The sequence below is a fragment of the Condylostylus longicornis genome, unplaced genomic scaffold (assembly GCF_029603195.1).
Source record: "Condylostylus longicornis isolate FDR11 unplaced genomic scaffold, ASM2960319v2 ptg000013l, whole genome shotgun sequence".
Lineage (NCBI taxonomy): Eukaryota > Metazoa > Arthropoda > Insecta > Diptera > Dolichopodidae > Condylostylus > Condylostylus longicornis.
In genome coordinates, this window is record NW_026577982.1 from 8,927,071 (window position 1) to 8,949,850 (window position 22,780).

General features: G+C 24.5%; 1 protein-coding gene across 3 annotated transcripts in view; it reads right to left on the reverse strand.

Moving 5' to 3' along the window:
• Nucleotides 1–22,780, reverse strand: part of LOC129605252 (protein singed) — an 85,650-nt gene that overhangs the window by 5,171 nt on the left and 57,699 nt on the right. For 2 of the 3 annotated variants that reach the window (XM_055514890.1, XM_055514891.1), the window contains exons 3-4: nt 18,844–19,733; nt 3,540–3,575 (exon numbers count right to left, since the gene is read on the reverse strand). In XM_055514890.1, coding sequence (XP_055370865.1) covers nt 3,540–3,575; nt 18,844–19,048 — 241 coding nt within the window. In that variant the 5' untranslated portion in view covers nt 19,049–19,733. The remainder of the gene's footprint in view (nt 1–3,539; nt 3,576–18,843; nt 19,734–22,780) is intronic. The other variant, XM_055514893.1, reaches the window with a different exon arrangement.

Below are 22,780 nucleotides of genomic sequence, written 5' to 3' on the forward strand. Positions count from 1 at the left end.
TTCTGTCAATTAAAATATTTGACAGGTTGTTGACGATTGAAACATCCGTAAAGACATAAAATAATAAGAGCGAAACAACATTAAGTATATAATAAAATACAGAGAGGTGAGAAAATAAATTTTTCTCTGTTCTAATACCCTGCACCTTCGTAAAGGGTACATTTGTTTTGGTATGGAGTTTGTACTCAAAGAAGCCGTCTGCGGTATACATGCATGTATATATTAATATTCTTCTTTGAGAGCGGGCCCTAATGTAATGGGACAAATTCTGACAACGGATCCAAGTAGTTGTCATTAAACGCAAAGAGATTATTTTAAATAACTCAAAAACTAATAAATATATTAATTAATTTGTAAACGTGTGTACATTTTAGATTTACAAATGGCACAAATCGTTTAAGTTATATAGTCAACTATAGATCAATTATATCGATGAAAACTCTATGGAATGGTTTGACTGCACATACAACTAGGAAACCTAGTTCTAAATCTTTCAAAAACAAGTTTTTATGCTCAGATTGTCAAAGTGCAGGGTATAATTTAGACGAACCGAAATGTTTCTGCTAAAAAACTGTGAGTTACATATTCATACGTATATACATATGTACATAAGTATATCAACAATATGAAATGGAATCGTAATCAAAAATTTAATAAAGGAAATAATTCAAGTGTTCGTTTTGATTGTTTGATTTTATATTTTTATAGTTTTAAAATCAGAGTCAAATTGATATTTGCGAAGCGATACGATTTGAATTACATGACATTTTTGTTTATCAAAGGTATCAATTCAAAGTGTTCAATCACACACATCTTTATTCTCATTATTCTCATATATATCTTTATCTACATTATAGGAGTCTATGGTTCAATACACATTAAATTTACTCACATCTCAAGCAACAACACTGTCATACCAAAGTTTGATATCGAACATGTGCTGCTTTGAAATATCTAGAATTTTAATTTCGGATTTTTTTTGCTTTTCCAGTTTAATTACTTTCTATTATGACCTATAAAAAGTTCAAAGGGCTTGAGAGCACATTATACTTATATTTTATGTCTGCCACAATATTGATTTAATCATAAAACATCAATATTACCCTATAACAGTACTAATTTAAATAAAATATTGTTTTTAATACATTTTCTATTCTAATACTCTAAATTCATAAGATCAATGAATTTTCAATAATCTTAGTAGTTCTTTTTGAAAATGGGTAAGCGCAAATGCATATATAAATTCCTATTTATTACCATAGGGGAACTGTAGCAAATACAATTCCTGTATGCATGTATTATTGTTCTATACAATCTTTATTAAAATAGTTGTAAAATGTAAATCAGAACTTATCAAACAATTTTTTCATGTAACCAGTAAGAAACTAGTTTTATTACCATAATATTTGGTTTTTTTTTTTGTTGCTACAGAATAATCTACATATTTTGTTTTATTTTTGTTTAAATATTGGTAAATGGTATATAGATGTTCTTAAATTGAAGGATTATGTAAATATTTTATAGTTGAATCTCATGATTCTAATTTGAATATTGGGGAAAAATAAGAGAAATAAAGATTTGTCATTGTCATGGCATTTTGTTTTTTTTCTTTCTTATCTTTGTTCTTTAAGCATTGTTCAATAAAATAAATTTCAGCTAGAATTTATGTAGGAAAATATTATCAAAAATAACAAGAAATTGAAATAACGTTTAGGGCAGCAACATTCAAAATAAAGTTTAAAATCTGAATTGTAAACTATTGTTTCGACTCGGGGGAACTCAAAACCACCAACATGTGTGTATACATGTACATCTTTACTCAATTTTACAAATATTGAATGAGTTTCATTCTCAATATGTACGGTGTCAGTCTACGTAATATATGACAGTAAGCTACCATTTTACTGTGCAAAATTTCGGTTTAAAAACCAAAAACTTCATTCATGACATTGATTGCTTTAAAATTAATAGAATATGTTATTGCTTTCCTAAAACATTTCAAAAAATTACTATGTAGAGCTTGCTGAAATTACTATACTGAAGTATAACAGTATAACAGAAAAATTTAACCGGATTACAAATCAATTAATATATATGTAAATTGTAGTATATTACAAATCATGTAACATATCATGTAATGCGAATATATTAAGTAAATCAACGTTATACAATTTAAAACAAACTCAAAATTGAAGTCATTCAGGTAACACTTACCGCACTATTTATAACTTAAAAATTTAATTTTTATAACAATAATTTAAAACAATATGGGCTTGGAAAAGAATATTATTAATTAATTAATAAAAGTTAAATATTGTTTTTTTTTTATAAAATATTTCTTTAATTTACAAGCATATCTAAACAAATATTCATCAACATTTTTATTTAATAAAGTGTTTACCGTGTGTTATATACGTATATTGGTTACTAATTACGGTATATGTGCAATAGTAAATGTTAAACACAAGTATACTATCAAGTATAGATATAGGATACTATTTTTTTCTTTATAGATGTACACATGAATGTTTATGGTATTAAATAAAAAATTAAATAGTTTAAAAGGCGTTAAAATTAACAGTTTTCTACAAATTTTATATGCACCATATCTCTAAATATTTTCTATAAATTTATATAAGACGTATGTATGTTTACAAATATACACATGTCTTAGGTTTATGTGGTATACGATAATAGTAGCATATATTATCATTAATTATAACACCACAAGGGAAAGACTATTTTGTTTTTAGAAATATTTTGAGAATGATGGTTAAGTTATTAAATTCAATATTATAAAATAAATCAGTTGTAAAAATAATTTCTATTATTCACAACGGGCTGCCTCAATTATTTGATTTTTAGCTCTATAAGTCAGTAATACTTCATTCTTTGTTAATACTGACAAAAATGATTAGAAAATTTTGTTAATACTGAAAAAGGTTTCGGATAGGAGTTTTATAGTTTTATTAGAATTTTATGAAGTTTGTTTATTTTATATAAGAGTTTTAATATTTTCTATTTTTTGATGCACAATTATGTGAAACTAATTTTATATAGAAACATAAATAGAAATTCAATTTTCAATACCAAAATTATAAAAATAACTATTTCTACAAGTAAGGCTATTGCCCAGCATATCAAATGTACGTAACTGACATTAGTCAAAAATTCCGAAATGACATAATATGTGCCATAAATTCGTATACACGTTGCAAACACATTTGGCTATTATTTAATAGTTTCTTTTTTGTATTTCTTTAAAATCAAGCGAATAAATTGAATGACATAATTTGCAAAATCAAGCGAATGATGTGTAATTAACATGATTGTCAAATATTTGACAAAATGGGAAAGGGTCTAATATAAAATCCGTTTTACTCAACATCATTTTACATAATGTAATTTCATGTGCCTCCTAAAATTTGAATATTTAAAATGAAATTTAAAGCTAAATTTATCATTCGTCCTTTTAAAAGTCAAAACAAATTAAATTACTTATATTGTAAATAACAAATTTTAAATATTTAAGATCTCACCTATTAACACACTTGAATTCGTACTGCAAGCAAGATCTATAAAAAAAAAAATAAAAAAATAAAAAAAATAATCAAAATTCAAAATTTAACAAAAAGGACATCTTTTTTTAATGTGCTCTTATTTATCTCTTGTTTCTCCAATATTAATTTTGAATAAATTTTGCTTGCAGTACAAATATGAAGAAAATTTAGATAGTAAAACAAAAAATAGAACTGAAAAAATATAGAAAAAGAAAAATTAATTAAAAATTAGGGAAAATTTCGGATTTGTTAAAAAAATTTCTTTTTTTATTTAGAGAAGTATTGTTTTAGGTGTGCTATAACCAAAAAAAAAAATTATGAAGCATAATACTTTATAATTATTTGTATGTGTATGTACATTTCAAATTTCACCGTAATTATGATGCATGCAATAAATTTAACAGTAATTAGTTAACCATTACAAAAAAAAAAGAAAGAAAGCAAACTGTTTTTCGCTTTTCTTTCTGTTTTTCATTTAATTTTCAAATTATTATAAATTAATTGCAATTAATTTTTTCATTAACAATATTAAAATATAAGATTTAATATCATTTCTCATGCGATATATGTAAAAAATAATATAAGAAAATAATAATTTACTTTCACAAATTAAAATAATTAATAAAAAAAATTAATAAAATATAATTTTATTTTTATTAATTATAATTCTAATATACTTATTATTTATAATTTAAATAATTAGTTAATTATTGAATTTATGTTAAAACAAAATCAGAAAATATGAAAAAATTTAAATCTTAATTAAAATAAAGAAGAAAAGATCAGTTTAAGAATTTTTCGGAACTCCGAATTTTAGAAGATAATTACTTATGCAATTCAAATTAAATTAAGAATTATATATATATGCAATTCAGAATTAAGAATTATACGATTCAATCAAGTTTCAGAAAATTTTTTTTTTCCTAGAAGGAGCATAGGGCTAGTGCATGATTTCTCATGCACTAGTTTCATAGCGTCATAGGGTTTAACTAGGCTATTCACCTGCCGTAGTTTTTATTTATATATTAATTATTTGAGGTTATTAATATTTACTGTTTTATTTTTCTTAGTTTTTTTTTTTAATATCGAATATTAGGAATATTTGAAAATTACTTGTATAATATTTTTTTATTAGTATTGTATATTAAGTTATAATAATATTGAATATAATTTTTATAGTGACCTGACCGGGGTCAATTTGAACCCGAGACCCTTCGGTTAAAGGACCGGTGCCATAACCACTGCACCAATGGTCAGATCAATGGTCCAGGGTAATTATTCGACTGTTAAATATATTATTCTTTAATAAAATTGTAAATAGTCATAAAGCGTTTGTTTTAGATAAATTTTTGAATATTTTAAAGAAAGCCATTTGTTCCTTATATAATATTTTATGTTTATTAAATTTAAATAACAAAATATTTAAAGCTTGTTAAGCTTAATTTAACTCAATTACAGACATATACATATAAGGTAAAAATAAAGAAGGATACTTTGAAAGAATACGGGTTTTAGAATAGATGACGAACATGGACGAAAAAACGAATCAAAATTGAATGAAATTTTTCCGCCTTAAAAGTGAACCAATAAACTATTGATCAGTGACCTACACTTCCCTCTTCAAAGGTGGAAGCTCTACCAACTCAACAATAAAGATATGAAGAAATTATTGACGTTTTTATTTGTCTACGTAATCTAATTTGAAAGTGAAGTGTGTTAAACAATAATTCGTCTAGCAATCGTAAAATGGTTTATCAAATTTAATTAGACCATTTTGAGCATTTAATAAATTTCTTGAATCTCTTCTCTTTGAATTTATTTGAAAAAGAGCCTGAAATGAAGGCCGAATGCCGATGATACAGCGTACAAAATAACATAAACGTCAAAATAAATTTATTTCAAATCAATTCTGTACCTGACTTTCTGTGTCATAAAAAAAACTTATAAAATTCTGATTTTATTACTCATTCATTCTCTAAATCTAAATAAACAAAACCCTTCCATTTCGTTAAATAAATCATTGTATATTTAAATATTTTTATTCAAATTATTATTTCAACATATTTACTTTAAATCTTTTGCTTTCTAAGCTACATAATTAACATAATTATGTGACAAAGTAAATCAAATTTAACTCATTCCCCCAAAATGAAAAAAACTCATAAAACACCAAAAAAAAAATTCCTTTTGCTTTCTTAGTTAAAGTTTTTATATGATAATTTTAATGAAGTTAGAAAGCACATATATACATACATATAATTTTTTTTCTTTTATTATACACAAATATGTAAATACTTGAATGTATAACAAACAAAAAACACATTCAAAAACAATTTATTCAAATTGAAATGAAATCAAACAAAAGGACAAAAATTGTGTCAAAAAGTTGCTTTTATTTAACAAATAAAATAAAAATAAATGTGAAACTTCATTCATTCGTTTAAACAATTTCAATACTCTCTAGTCTATCCATTTCACCCGCACTCTCTTCACATTACAATTTTTATTTGATAACCATGCGGCAATATAGTAACCCGCATAATAAAATTTAGAGAGAAAAAACAAAAAAAAAAAAAATTATGAACTGACGTACGGTGTAATGAAATTTTCTTGTCAAGTTAAATAAATATTAACAGAGTGCCATACCAGAGCCCATCAGGAATAGAGGCAGAGGGAGCAATAAACAAAAAAAGCAAAAAATTAAAGAAACCAAAAAGTAAATCAAAATAAATTAGAAAAATCAAAACGTCAAAAATTTCACTCCATCCTTTCATGTTTTTTTTTTTCTCAGTGTTTTTTTTTTATTATTTTCATTTGAATTTCCAATTGTTTATTCTATTTTATGTAATTTTTTTTTCAGTTATATTTTACTATTGCGTTTGCCGAGGTAAACAAAATAATGATGGCAACATAAGAGAAGAAATGAGAAATGACACATAACAATATTGTTGTAGTAAGTAATAATGAAATAGCAAAGAGGCAACAATTATAGCACTATTAAAATGCTTAAGTGATTTTTATAACGTGAAAACGCTTAACAAAACAACACACAAATGATACTTGAACAATGAGTTTTAATAATAACGCATTATGATAAACATATTTAATTTGTAAGGTATGAGAAATTTTGATTTTATTTCTTAATGTGAATTTATAATTTAGGAATAGTTTATTTACTCTCAGTTTATTAGTACAAGGCTTTAATAATTACGATTTAATCTCAGATTTTGTCGTACGTGTATGTGAACAGTACCTCGTGATTATTACGCGCGATATTAAACAGAATTTGTGTTTGAAAGTTAAAAGAGTTCTGAATTTCCTAAAAAATTCGGATTTTCGGGAATTTGCTCTAAGCACATTTCTAAGTTCTCAATAGAACCATAAAAAGCTACAAGTTCTCCTACAAATTAAAATCATTTAAATGATAATTCTCCAAAATTTGAATTTAATTTGCTCTAACCATTTGCATTTCATGAATAAACAAGTTTTAACGCATAATTAATCAAAATTTGATGTGAAATTCGAACAGAAGATGATTTTGTGGACTCGCAAAATAAAATGGGTACATTTAAATGCTTCAGAATAAAATTCAGAAGAAAATCTTCAATTTTGAATTTATTCTTATACACAGTAACTTCCAAATAATATCTTATGATTTGATTGCTTAAATAAATTTTACTTTTTCACATTTTGATAGCAATAATAACTGTGTACGCATGAAATTTTTAGTAATAAAGATGTTAATGAATTAAAATTATCATTGATGTAAGAAAATCTACTATTTCAAAAATATTTACTGGGATTTCTGATATCACTGACAGTATTATTATATTCGCAATAAAAGTTAATTTTTTTTTCTTTTAATGAAAATAATTTATTTAATTGGAAATTTGAAACTGGTATCCAAGACAATAACAATACAATGTAAAAGAATTAATGCTTAATGGAATAAAATACATAAGTGCAGAGAAAAAAGTGTGCAATTTTCTTTGAGTTTTCTTAGAAAATCAATATTCGTCTTTAACTCATTAAAAATTTTTCTGTAATTTTTATATTGCATTTTTCCCAATGACATTTCATTGTAATCATTTTATTAGAAAAATTTAGTTTAATTTAATAGTAAGGTGTGACGAGAACACTACAATGTTGAGATGGGAATTTCGAAAGGACGCTTAAGTTGTAAGAGCTTTCATTTCTAGAAGATTGTCGGTTTATGTTAAATAAGCAAAACCTTTTCCTTAGACTTGTTGTTCTTTTTTTTTTAATTAAACGGTTAATACTAATTGATCTGATTTTATGTTAACCGAACTTCGAAAAAACAAATTTAAATTTCTCTAAGAATTTTTGAATTAATAGTAAAAGTGGTAAAAACGTCAATTATTATTAATAAAATTTATGTACTCACATTTAACATAAATTTATGTATTCACATGTAACACTATGTGCAAGACTTTTTAACCATCACATTAACAACAAGCATTAAAAAGCATTGAAAAATCATAAAAAATTTCACCGCTTTGAGGAAGGTATTGTGATCGAGTCTAATTTTTGCATATGGAAATTTCAGTAGAAGTGAGCTTATCTTTGATATAGAAAAATGAATTAAACAAATTTTGGTAAGATGTCCGCCTGTTAATCTATAAATTAACGGTGCACTTCTGTATTTAAGTTTCAAGTGATCTAATTTTGGTGAAATTTTCAATTTTAATTGGCTTTGAGGATGTGATTAATTGACTAACTTCTGAAACTTTTCAGGGGTTTCTGAAACTAGTTCCATGTAACATTTCTAACCATTAAAATATCGTGAGACAGCAATAAAGAATTTTTCTTGCGAATTTGTTAGCAAATCTTTCAGCTGCTCTGAAAGAATGATGTAAAAAACTTTTTGAGAAAAGTGGGTTGAAAAACAACTGAATTCTATGTTAAATAAAAACTTCATCATCATTTTCGAAAATGTAACAGGATAGTCGGTCATGAGCTGTTCTCACATTAAATTTTCTTTTTATTTAATAAAGTTTGCACTAGGTAAGCTGATTGTATAAGATGATTTAATTAAAGAATAATATAAAAAGAATTTTGCTAAAAGTGAAACCGGTAGAATATTTTTCCTCTAATTACATGTGTATGTGTTTGTACATACGTCATACGATTCTTTTACGATATAATGTTTGCTTTTTAGAAAAGAACAAATTTTAGCCGTTGTATGAGTACAATTTTAGCAACATTATTATGTAATAACTTCAATAGTAATTTTTGTTGTGCTTTTTTTTTCTCTAATTAGAACTCCAAGGGAACGTTGAACCAAAGGTACGATTGGTTTACATATATGCTATATTTATTATTTTACTATTTATAAACTTTTTTTATTTTGATTAAAATTATAAAATTTATTATCTAACTTTATTAAGAGCTATAGAAAATGTTAATTTGAATAATTAGAAGAAAGATGTTAGATTTTGAATGAGCGACTTTTGAATATTGTTAAAGTGAATGACACTAAGTGAGACGGAAGAAAATCAAAGAATTCTATTGAAATTAAATCGGGAAAATTCTTGAATTGTTGGCATTTATTTATTCAGACAATTCTTGCAAAATATTAGGTTATGTGTTATAGGTTATGTCATTGTTGACTTGAAAGATCAATCAAATTCGAACACAAAATTTCCTCTTTTGAATATAATATGTTGAGAAATATACGAATTTGCATATTATTGAAAAAAAAATATTAAAATCAAACTATTAAATAATCAATAGAAAATTTTAGAAATTGGTTATAAATCAAGTCAACCATCAAAGTCACAATAATTTTGCAATATTATAATTTAGAGCGGAAAGATATAAGTATAAGTAACAGCCTATTTAACATAACAGTTACGACAGTTACGAAAATATTTTAAAATATTTTCACATTTTGTCATTATTAATGGCACATTTATGCAGTTCAAATGTGCGATTGTATCGCATTGTATTCAATGAATCGATTTTTTTTTTTATTAAATTTTTGTTTTTTCAATTAAAAAGTATCGATTTATCTTACAAATCGATACAAATCTTAAAATAATGGGCGTATATGTGTCTACACTTTTTTAAATTGACATTTTTTTTTTGTTTCGAATCAGATCCGAATGCAAGATTGTGTTTGTAATACAATTGTGTTTGTACTGTCAAAGTTGACTTTAAAGTATATAAATTAAATTAATTTTTTAAAATTTTGTTATGAAATTTGAAGTAGATATTTGAATATATGTGGGTATACATATGTGCAACATATGTTAGGAATAAATGAAAAAGAGAGAGGAAATTGGAAACAATTGGAAAGTTAATTTTATGATCTAAATGCAAGATTATACAAGAATTATCGATTTTTTTTTGAAGTATATCAAAATTCATACATATAATATACATGTATACGAGTATATAAATAAATTATTCCGTTATGTATTGTATTCTTTTTAGCTCTGATTTTATATAATATGGCAATTCCAATTAAGAATTAAATCATGACAGAAGCACAATTGCTATAGAACGGATTTTTTTTTGCTTGAAGTAAAATAATGAGATTTTAAAAAATAAAAAAAATGCTGAATTTTTTAATTTTTTATACTTATACATATGTAAGTTTGACTAAAAAAAATTAAAATTAGAGCAATTTTTATCTTTTAATAACAAGTGACCTAATTTACTAAATTAAAATTTGAATGTTGTATAAGCTCAATAAGAAATCAGGAATAGTTTAAGTTGCAGATTCAAAATTATTATATTTTGTTGAACCTTCCAGAACAAAGCAAAATATTTTGTAATTTATTTACCCTTGAACTTAATATATTTATGACGCAAAACTGCCTAACTCAAATCTATATTCTAAATAAATCAAATTTAATGATATTAATACATATAAAGACTTTATTGAAATTGTCATTTAAGCTGAACTTGTTGGTTTAGAATCGATTTCTTTATTTGGTAACTTAAATTTTATCTTTACTTAGAATTCTATCATTTTTAAATATTTTTTTAGACTTAGCCATATTTTCGATATTATTAGACTTACGTATTTCTTCAAAAAATCTTTTTCCTAAATTAATTCAGAAGTGTTATTTCTCAATCTATAATTTTGAAAATTATAAAATTGTTTGAATTGAATATGTTTTCCTTGAATTATAAATTTGAGTACGAAATATGAAGTACTAAAATTAAAATATGAAACTGTAGGCTTAAGGTAGTTTTCCCATTAAAAAATGATGTGCGAAATGATGGAAACTTCGATGTAGGTTTCAGTAATCAGAAATAAGAGGCAAATTTTGGAATACGTATCTTCTGTCAACTCTATTGTCAGTCAACTGGAAACTATTTTCGGTTGATGTATTATAATTTTGTGCTCCTGGTACTCGTATAACTTCTTATTAGTTACCACGTCTACTAGTTCGAGAGTAAAAATTTAATAATAAATACCTAATTACAATTTGCGCTAAAGAGGGTTAAAAGTATTTATAAAAAAATTAATAAAAAGATCAAATCAATTCTTGCCTTTTTTTTTTTTTTGGAAAATAAACATTTTTTTTTTTTATTACGGATTTTTTAATTATGGAAATGGTTTTTTAGTGTTGCTGTTTTCTATCAAAATTTTTTATTTCATTATTCCTAAGAAGCAGTTTAGATTTTATATAAAGATCTATTCTTTTGACACAATTCAGTTAATGAGAAAAAATAAGAAAAATAAAAATTGAATGTAAGCAAATGAAAAGAAGATTGGCTTTTTTTTATGGTAATCGGGAATGGAAAGGTAGGAAGATAAAAAAAGTTTTATGATCTTAATACTTAAATAACAAATCAGGGGAATAAAAATGTTTAAATGTATAGAAATTACATAAACAGGAACTGTGCATTAGTGTACAAAATTTTTTAGCTATGTATGTGTCTAATATATGAAACTTATGGAGACATGCAATTGAAAGATTTTTTGATTATGTTATTAAAAATTCCAATAAAAACAGCAGTTTTTTATGAATGCAAGGCAGACTATTAAATATGCAAGGTATTTTGTGTAATACATGAATTTTGTTTAAATACACTTAAAAGTACGTCTTAATAAATTAAGAAGGATAATGTCAATGCCATTCGCAATAAGAATGTGATTCTGAAAGTCAACTTTTTGTTTAAGAAGAATAGATGCCTGTTGCAATTAAAGTTGCAAGTGCTTGACGCAATTTACATTTTTGAATGGTAAGGCAAGTGTTGAAAGTTTCTTAATAAATAAATTTAATAACTTGTGTTGCACACTGACATTGAACAAGTTTAAATTATAGTTTTATCTCGTTAGATTCAATTTAAATATTTAAACTATAATGCGGGCTTCGGTATCATTTTTGAATAGGTAAGGTTCGACTACCAGTTGGATTTGGACGTAGAAGAGTTTGTAAACTATGTAAAGTCTGTTGTGATTTGGTTTTCATATGCGATAGTTATGTTTATTACTACATTTATAAAAAGGTGTTCTTCCCAAGTCTTATTTATAAGAACAAAAAACGAACGTTGTTAATTTTATTGTTAATTGTTTCAAAGAGAGTAGACTTAAAATTTGACATGATTTATTTATAAATATTTTATTAAGCAACTTAGAATGCTTTTGCAAAATGCGCATAGTATCTTCATTATGGTACAATGAGCTGTGAAGAATATTAAAAATTATGCATCGGTGCAATAAAACCCATAAAAGAAAAAGCGAAATAATGAAAAATTTTGCTTAATATTTAAGAAACTCATTAAAAAATTAAATCAAATTTTGTACAATTAATTAGAAAATTTTAATGGAGTAATAAATCAAATTTTGAATTGTCAAAATTTAATGATTTTAATTAAAGAAAAAAAAATAATTAAAGGTTTACAATACCTTTTACATAATGGCATCTTGAACAACATTTATCTTGATTTTTAGTAGTAGCAGTTTGCTCTTTAGGGAGTTAAATTTATTTAAAAAATTAGTTAAAATATAAAAATTATATAAAATTTATATTTGTTTGTATTTTGTATATTTAATTTTTAGATTATTGAAATTAATTTGTTCTTATTTAACTGATCTTATCGTTAACTTACAAACCAGACGATTTTAAACGAATACCAATCTCATACTTGTTAATCTCATAATTGTCATTGGAATAAGAAATAACGATACTAAAGTAATATTAAAATTCGTAAGGAAGGACAAACCGAATATTATTTTTTAATCTATGTACCATACAAGAAAACTGGTTCAGATCTTTCAGAATACTGTTAAGATATAAGTAGAAAAATTATTAATTCTTCATTAGTTTTAACTTGAAATTTGTTATAAAAACGATTATTTGATTAAAATATTTTGCAAGTTGAATGCTCCAAAATTTATCAATTTGGTGCGATCATTATAGCAGAAACATTTGCTCCGATTAACTACAGCTTTAGTTTGAATAAACAACAACTAACATAAAATTTATTAAACTTTTATACAATTGCCAGATTCATGTAATGCATTTAGTATTATTTTTCTAAATTAAACTTTAAATTTCCTTGTTTCATATAATTTCTATTTGTTTTTCTCCAATTTCAATTTAAATTTTTCATATAACAATAAATTATCTAATACACACGATTTAATTCTTTTAAAATTATTTTGTAATAGATTCATTTTCGAATTGTATTTCACCACAATACGCTTCACATATTATAATACAATTTATGCTTAAAATGTAACATTAAAGTGTCTGTTATACACTCCTAATATCATGTACGATTGTGAAGAAAAACAAAGTGTAGTTAAAATGATTATTCTATATTATTTTGTAACTGCTATTATTAACTAAACAATAATGTATGAAAATAGTATTGGGTAATGTGGGTAATTTTGAAGAAAATAATAAAAAAAAAATATGGTTTAACTGATTTTAATGTAGACATAATTGAAAATTAAAATACAGGAAAATGATTGTAATAACGTACGAGTATATTACAAATGGCATTAAAATTGAAATAAAATGTGTAATTTTGTTACAAGCATTTTTCAGCTATAAAAAATATTATGGTGTTAAAACAAGTAATGTGAGAAAAATTTAATTATTTTTTAAAAAAACTTTTCAAAATATTTTCAAGAAAATGGATTTAGGTAGTAAGATTGTAAATAATTTGCAATTAAATTTAAGCATTGTGTTAAAAATGTTGAAATTTTGATTAATTTGAGAAGATTTGTTATTATGCATTTCAAAATACTATAAATACGTAGAACAAATGTTTTAAGATGACAAACATATTATTTAATTAATAGTATGCAATGACATTCAGTACTTCTTATTAATTATTCAAAAAATTAAATTTATTTTTAAATTGCTTAGAAGATTTGATGCAAATATTGCATTTTCATGTTTCTTAATACAACAGGACGGTATTTAAATTTCGAATAATTCAATAAATCATTGAATTTGGGTTATAACAAAGAAGCAATTCAACCCTCTTCGTGCAATGTATAGTTTTACAACATATTAGTTGGAGTTATACGTTAAATGTGTGTGAAAATGAAAATGTATAAATATAGAAATTCAGGCTTATGGTTCATGGTTTCGTTCAGATAATTTTGATATCCTAGATACACCAGATTTACTATTCCAAACAACTTGGTGTGGAAATCTTTTTTCACTTTTCAAATCATTGCCGCGCGAGGTTTTTAAAATGGTTGGCCGGCAACGTGATATCATTCATTTGGATGTAGATGCCAAGGATTTAAATCGGTTTACAAAGGACTCAGGTTTATTCAAGTGAGTGAAGGCATGGAGATGGCGTCAACCTAACCTAACCTACAACAGATTTATTATTAAAATGTGTTTAAAATAGTGAAAACCATTGAGTTAAGGAAATAAACGCTACAGAAGACTTGCGAGACGAACCACTTGGGTATGGAAATAAATTGGGTGCAGGTATATATGAATATGTCAAATGAATGAACCAAAAATAAACTGCAGAAAGAACTTATAGCTTAACGAGTATGAAGTGTGACTACCGTGAAAATTCGTCATAATTAATAGAAACTCAAAAAAATCAACCAAGAATTTGTTTTTTATAAATTAGAGCAACTTTTCAAAATCTATAAAACTAATGAAATTTCCTATTGTAGCTATATATTTTGTTAATACACCAATTATAGTAAATTTGTTTTAGGAGTGCCAGTCCTAATACAGTCAAAACGGAATCAATCAAAATTTTTTCCTATTTTAGCTTACCGTTTTTTCTAATAACATATGGAAGGAAACGACAAAACTTTTAAGATTAAAAAGAAAACTAAAACAAACACACAAAGGTATGTACGAGTATATGTGTAGCGTATGTGCATATGTATGTAGATATTTAGACAAAAAAAAAATATTAGATTGACAGATCAGGATTGCATATTTTAAAAGTCACACGCATTGCTTTTTCAAGACAGAATAAATTTGCTACGGAACAAACAAATAGAAAAAAAAAAACCGATTAAATATAAAAAAATCACCAATGTCATGTTTATTTCATCATGCCACCAAAACTTGTTTTTCTTTTTCATATTTTGACATATTTAGTATAAATGTATAATGTGATGACTGGCATTAAAATACAGGTGGAATTGGTTAATGATGAAACGATAGCAAATACTTATTTGCAATTTGAATTCGAATAAAATTTATTTTTAATGGTCAGTCAATCTTAAATCAATTTTAATAAAATCATAATTATCTGATCCTTTCAAAATTCAATAACATTTTCTTTCTTTTTTTGCTTAATTGAATATTTCAATTTAAATTTTTGAGATTTAGAAACTACAACAAAATTATTTTTGAATTTAATTGTCAGATTAAAATCAATCAATTATTGTCTATGAAATTTTCAATATTTTTTTTTTTAAATTTTATAATATTAAAAGTACGTGCATACTTGATATGGTACAACTATTTTATTTGTATGTAAATACACTTGTCCCATTTATACGACATGTGTTACTCCATTTTTATTTCTTCAATTTATAAATGCGTAAATCAAACAAGGTGCTTAGGACAAGCCACAAATTATTATACAAAACTAAAATTGTACAAACAACAAAACGATCAACATTTAGAAATTGTAGAAACTACTACTAAACTATTAGGAAGTCTGAGCTTAACTGTATGTAACACGATAATCAGTAGTTCATTTTTACGATAGTCTATATTGTGATGATATACATTGAAAATCTTTACTGATAGCAAGTTATCCGAATTTTACTTAAAAGAGACTTGACCCAAAAAAAATTTAAAACACATAATATTAAGTTGATAACTACAGGGCCATACCTTTCCGGTTCTGTCGATGATAAAATCATAGAATAGAGCTGATAATTGGAAAAAATTAAACAAGTAACATAGTGTAAACAACGAAACAATGAGAAAATAAGAATTGTAATCAAAAACTGTTATCAATTAACTAGATTTGAAGATTCCCTTAAAACTGCTAGGTTTTATTTAACTAAAAGCAACTAAATATAATTGAATAATCACTTATTACGTTTAAAATTATAAAAACGTTAAAGTAAAATGAGAAAAATGAAAACGTATCGAGAGGAATAAGTGTATTTCAGCAATAAAACAAAAAGATTTACGATAATGACAAAGAAGAAAAATATGACTTTAAGCCAAAATTCATTATACTTTTTGTTTTTTTTTATCATATCTAAACGCAATAAAAATGACATACTGTGATCTATAAGTTTATTGATCTCAATTTAATCAACATTTTAAAGAACTTTGACTCATCAACAACATTTTATACAGCTCATTTTTCTTCCGTTAATCTGTGTGTGCGTATGTGTATGTGTGTTTTTCTTGTTCTGCTTCCAATACTATCATCGTTATTATTTTAAAGTTTCTGCTATTATCATCATTCTTGCTGATTTTGATATTATACAGAGAAGACATATGAATTTAAAAACCTTCAAAACCACAGTTATGTTAAATTAAAACATAACAAAAAGAAATGGAAATGGAGAAAACTGAAAATCATAACAGAAGCAAATGCAAAGGAAACGAAACCAATTCAATTTCAAAAACTTATAAAGCTAGTTTAAGAAATCAAAAATAAAATGAGACAAAATCAGAAAAGGAAAAGAGATAAGTATAAAGTGTGGACTGTTAATGCATTTTCTGTCATCTGACAAAAGAATTGGAAGAAGCAAATGACGCGCACTTTTCATTTTGATTCAACATTAACTCCTTGCCTTTTTTGTCTTCAAACTTTTAATACCACACAATATATACATAATAACAATAACTTAATTGACAGATGTTTTACAGATGTAATTTGTGTATTTTATTATGTAAAGTGGTGGTGTTGCATTTGAAATCATTTTTTTTTTTATTTATATTTATTTTATTTATTTCTTATTTATTTATGTCCGTATGTATGGTAGTGTTAATGTATTTTTGGAATCCAAATCCATATATCACTTTTATAGTACATTGTATTAGAGGCTCTTATAAAATTTATCAGTACTGTATATAAAAAAAATGTGGTGATAAATAACAGAAATACACAAATACTGAAATAACATTAGACTGCTCTTAAATTTTGTATGTTTGTGTAGGTAACATGCATTGTGTGAATGAAGTTTAAGTCCTAGTTCAAAATCATTAATAATGAGGGGATCTCAATTTCATTCATATTGTATAATATGAATGAAATAAGAAAAATGTGTTCAAGGTTAAAAATTCATATTATAAATTTATTTAAGTATTTAATTATTCTAAAAATAGAAGAAGACCTAAAGATGAAAGATGAAGAAAAAATTTTCTATAATTTATTTTATTTTTAAAATTAGTTGGGAGATGCATTGCATGAAATGTTGGTGTTTTCAAATATTTAATACGCATGCATAAGTATACGCTAGTTGATAAAGAATGTGTATGTCCCTGTATGTGTACCTAATTCATATTGTACGCACGGCTCTGTTCTACATTAGAAAATAATCAAAAAAATGGATGTGCTGCAGAGTAATTACGCGAAGAATAAAACTTTTCCTTTGATAATGTAAGTTTAAGTTCTAAGACACATGCTGACATAAGATTTGCAATAATACTGTGTATCATTCAGCAATTTGAAATTATAAGCTGAATTATGGGACAGAGATGTCGTGTAGTAAAAACAATATTGCAATTCCTATGGCAGGAACAGTAACATAGTATAACAAAATCTAATTCCGCCTAAAGCGGATAACCACCCTTAGTTTAGAATTCCGGAATTAATCTTATGTTACTTTAAATTCTTACTTTAGAGTCGTATTTATTATTATACTATTTAAAGTCGTCTAAGCTATTCTAAGCTTTCAAGAAATTTCGGCTCACTTGAATAGTAAACATAACAAAGGAAACATGAAAATTTTCGTGTATCATTGATGTTAAATAAACTTACTAGACTTTTACTGTTACCCTCGTTGCATTTTATTAAAGAAATCTAAAAAAAAAAAATATTTAAAAATAATCAGAGGATGAAAGGAAGGGAAATAACCCTTTGTCAAAATAGAATAAAACGACGATAAATCCCGAATGAATCATCTTTATCTTCTTTGAAATTGAAATAAACATTATGTAAGTAGTCTTCTTTCGAAACTAAAAATACTAATGTAGGAATGAAATTAAAAATTAGTAAGCAATTCAATGTCTGATTATGAAAAGTAATGAAATTTTTATATTTATTTTTGTTTTTTTTTTTTTTGCATTATCGTTTTCTTGTTTTCTTTAATGAAAATTTACGATTTGATTTTTGTGGTTTTCATTTTCTTTTTAAATTTTGAAAATTGATTATGAATGATTGTTTACCGTAATTTTATGGTATCCTTTAATATAATATCGTTATTCGGAAGCTCGAATAATCTAAAAATTTAAATATTTTATCATTTTCGGAATTTATAAGTAGTAATTTGGTATAAATAAGAAATTCAGCTTATAAATATTAGGTTGCTGAATTTTACAGTGATATCAACATAAATATCGATCGAAATTGCGGTAAAATTCGAAAATATTTTACTGCAATTCGGAAAAAGCTCAGGTTAAAAATTTAAACGGAAATCTAATGCCAACATAATTTATTCAATAATTAAAATTGTATTTTTAAATAAATCAATAAAAATTATAGGTCTAAATAGGCCAACCAAAAACTGTACCTTAATGTCTGATTTTTTAAAATTAGGTGAATTTTTGCAAATAAGTAAATTACATATGAATGTGTATGTTATTTATTTAAAAAAAACATTAATTTAACTTACTTTCACCGGTATTCGATGGTTCCAATGTCCATAATTGTTTTTTCTTAAGACTAGCACCATTTGCATTCAATTTATAACCGAATGTTTCAGCTGTCATATATTTATGAAGTCCATTTATAAGACCAATAGTCCACCAACCTTTTTGTTGATTTTGTAAAATAATATCACCATTTGTGTGATTTAATTCATAACCTGAACCATTCATTTTTGATATACGGTAATTTATCAAATATTTTTCTTTTATAATATTAAAAATTTAATTCTTATATTGAATATCGTTCCAAATAAAAACAATTAGTCGTTTGTTTTTTTTTTTTTGGGGGAGTTAAGGACAGCGACAACTTTTTTGGTGAAATTCCCAATAAATATAAATTTATTTTTTTTTCTCTTTATGTATTAATTTAGACTTATCCTTTTAAGGTCTAAATTTTTTTCAGAAATTTTAAAATTATTTTTATTAAAAATGTTTATGATGCGTATTTCGTATGCTTGCTGCGTGTTATAAATAAACAAAATGTCAACACACTACTGCTCTGATATGAAATTGCCTGCCTCTGTGATGAGATATAAAAAAATTTTATTTATTTTTTTTTTTGCTTGTATATTCTCTTCTGTTCTTTTGAATTGTATAATTTTTTTAATCTTCCTTTTTCTTGCTTCTGCTGTGTTATCTGACTACTTTTTATTTTATTTTCTTTATTAACATACACAATCTTTTTTAGCTTCCTTTCAATTTGATCTTTGGTTCGTTAAACTTCACTTTTTATAATATTTTTTTTTAAATTCTATTTTTAGTTCTTTTAGTGGCGCTTTATTACTGCTAGTGAATAATAATAATAATAGCTGACTGGATGATAAGTTATTTATCTTCTTCTGTTGTTGAAAAAAAGCTGAAATAAAAAAAATAAAGAAATTAAGGATAAATGCAATGAAAAATTCAGAATTTTTTTAAAAATTTTATAATAAAATGGGAATTTTAATAATAACTTTAGATACATAAGTTCTAGTACCATTAACCAAAAATGTCAAATTTAGCACAAGAATTTTGTGAAACCAAAAAGATTTTTTTAATTTTTGAATATTTCTATGAATTTTGAATTCTTAAAATTTTAAATTTATTGAAAAAAAAAGAAAAATTTTTAATTGTCATAATTATAAAATTTAAAATTGATATTTTAAACAAAGTGTTTAAATAATTATTAATTAAATAAATTTGTAGAATATATGGATTCAACTGTATAGAACTGTAACTGTATATAAGATTACCGCCATTGTACATTAAAACGATGATTTCAATTTGCATATCAAGATACTTTTGTTAACTGATTTTATTAATTTTTACTTTCGCTCTATCACTTCCAAAAAAAAAAATGGTAGTTTGCTAGGTATAACGTATTAGTGACGACTCTCCAATTTAATTTGTCACAAACAAATTCGTCACAGTTTTCTTCACAAAATAGAAATCGTTTAAATTATGATTGATAATTTTTTGTATAAAAATATGGAGAATATCAACCTGCCCAAGGTGTAGTCTCAACTGGATATGAAAATTAGAACTTCGAACTGCAAATTGCCGTTTAATATTGTGTGGTCAATAATTTCCTGTTAGGTCAATAATTTCCCGTTTAAATATTTTCGCCCAATAAGTTTTATTAAGAACAATCGTATAGTTACAATGTTTTTCAAATAATTTTCGAATATTTCAAAAGAGCATTGATTTTTTAGCAAAGATTTAAATTTATTTTACAAATATTTAAAAAATGTGCCTCTGATATTACTGATATTAGGCATGTTCATTTGATAAACAAAAAATCTGATTCCGGAACCAATTAATTCTCCTATGTCAAGTAATAACTATTAAATAAACTGTAAGTGAGATCAAGTTTTAATATGTCTTGCAAAATCATGTATCTTTTAACAATTTTGATTAATTACTATTTTCTATTATTAAATTACATTAAAACAAATTTATTAAATGCAAAATTAAAATTATAACATGTAAATTACAGTATGTTTAAAATTCTACCTCGATATTACCGTTGTAACATAAATTTTTAAAATTATAAATAATCTTGTAATTAAACCAATGTATTTACATTATAAAAAAGAGTTTTGTAATATTTCAAATGTCACGTATTCAAACTATTCAAACTTTTCCATTGCATATACAAAATTAATTTCAATTAACAAAAAATGAGAGCATAATTTTCTTCCTTCCAATTTCATCCTATTAAAATTTTTTACAATCCTACACTAAAAAATTTAAACTTAAATATTTAAAGATGAACTTTTAATAATAATTTTAATAACCAAAAGAAAAAAATCAGATTTAATTAATCATGTGCTCATGTGACATCTACATATGCTTGTAATTAATATAAAGTGAAAATAAATCAACCTTTTTGAAAAAAAAATTCCAATCTATTAATTTGCAAATTGGAATAAATATTAGAGACGGCAATTTTGAATTTAAAAATTGAGTTTCTTGCATTTAAATCATATTAGTGAAGTGAAAATTAATTAAAATTTTCTATGACCCAATGTGGTACACATAATGAATGAGCGTTATTAATGAGAACCAATTAATCATTAGACGAAAGAAAAGGAAAAAAAAATTAATTTCTATCAAATAGGATTTTCTTTTTCAATGATTTTTACCATTTTGAAAATAAAAATTATAGCTGTAAAGAAATTTTTGTCCTTTAATATAAAAGTCTTGGCCTATGGTAAATAATTTATTGTAACTTTTCTCTTAACATTATTTATTAATTTACACTTTCAAATTTATTGCATAAATTTTTCAAATTCATTTTCTAAGGAATTTATTTTTTATTAGAGTTGTACTGCGCGAAAAAAATTTCGTTCAATGCAGAAATTTGATAAGAGTAAAAAGTAACAAAAATATGAGTTATCAAATTAAGTAAATTGAAGAGAAATTTCATTCCGTCATCTCAAAAGAGTAATATCATTTCATATTAACAATTAAAATCATCTCAGAAGAGCTCTGTAATGTCAAATGATCTTATGAAAATGACTAGGACTTTTTTTAATTGTAAATTGTAATCTCTTCGAAATTGAGCAAATTTGTTGCTGTTATATTGAAAATACTGCAACAAATGTAGGACAAATTGCTTCATTTGTTATACAAACTTTCAAATTATTTTTTAAAATGTGTTGTTTAGGATTTCAAAGACAAATTATAAGTAAAAGAGAATTCGCAATTAATTTTAAAATGTTTAAGAAAAATTAATCACTAATTAACAAAAAAAACGTAAGATTTTTAAATTTTGATTAAATACATTAAGTGAATTAGAATTTGTTATCATAGGTCATATTTATTGAAAACCATGCACGCTACGTGAAGGTAACGTAATTATAGTCGTAATCTATCTATAGGTGAATTGCATCTAGGTAAATATTTTTTTGTTCTTAAATTAAAATTATCTCCAATTAAGATTATTCCGCAATACAATTTAATTTTTTTTTTAATTATCTTATACAATAATGATAAGGAGGCAATAAAATACTATCTAGAATGATAATTTTTCTAATACAAAGACCTTCATATGAAAATTGCAACATTCTGAATCTATATAATGCACTCCATTTTTGTATGAATAAATTAATCTAAATAAATATTTATTATGTATAGACAAAATCACCTTCAATTGAAAATTATCACGATTTTTTTCTTCGATATTTCATCATTATCACCATCATCATGATCATATAATCACCCTAAATTTTTTAAATTAATTCATGGCATGACACCATATCATACTAAATTCAAAGGTATTTAAGTACAAATAAAAATGATGGAGGGAAGAGAGTAACACTGAAACAGAAATGAAACGTCTTCCAATGTCTATTTATATAAAAAAAAAATTGTAGTGTCTGTGATGAAGACAATGTCCTTTTCATCAATTCGTATCGTATA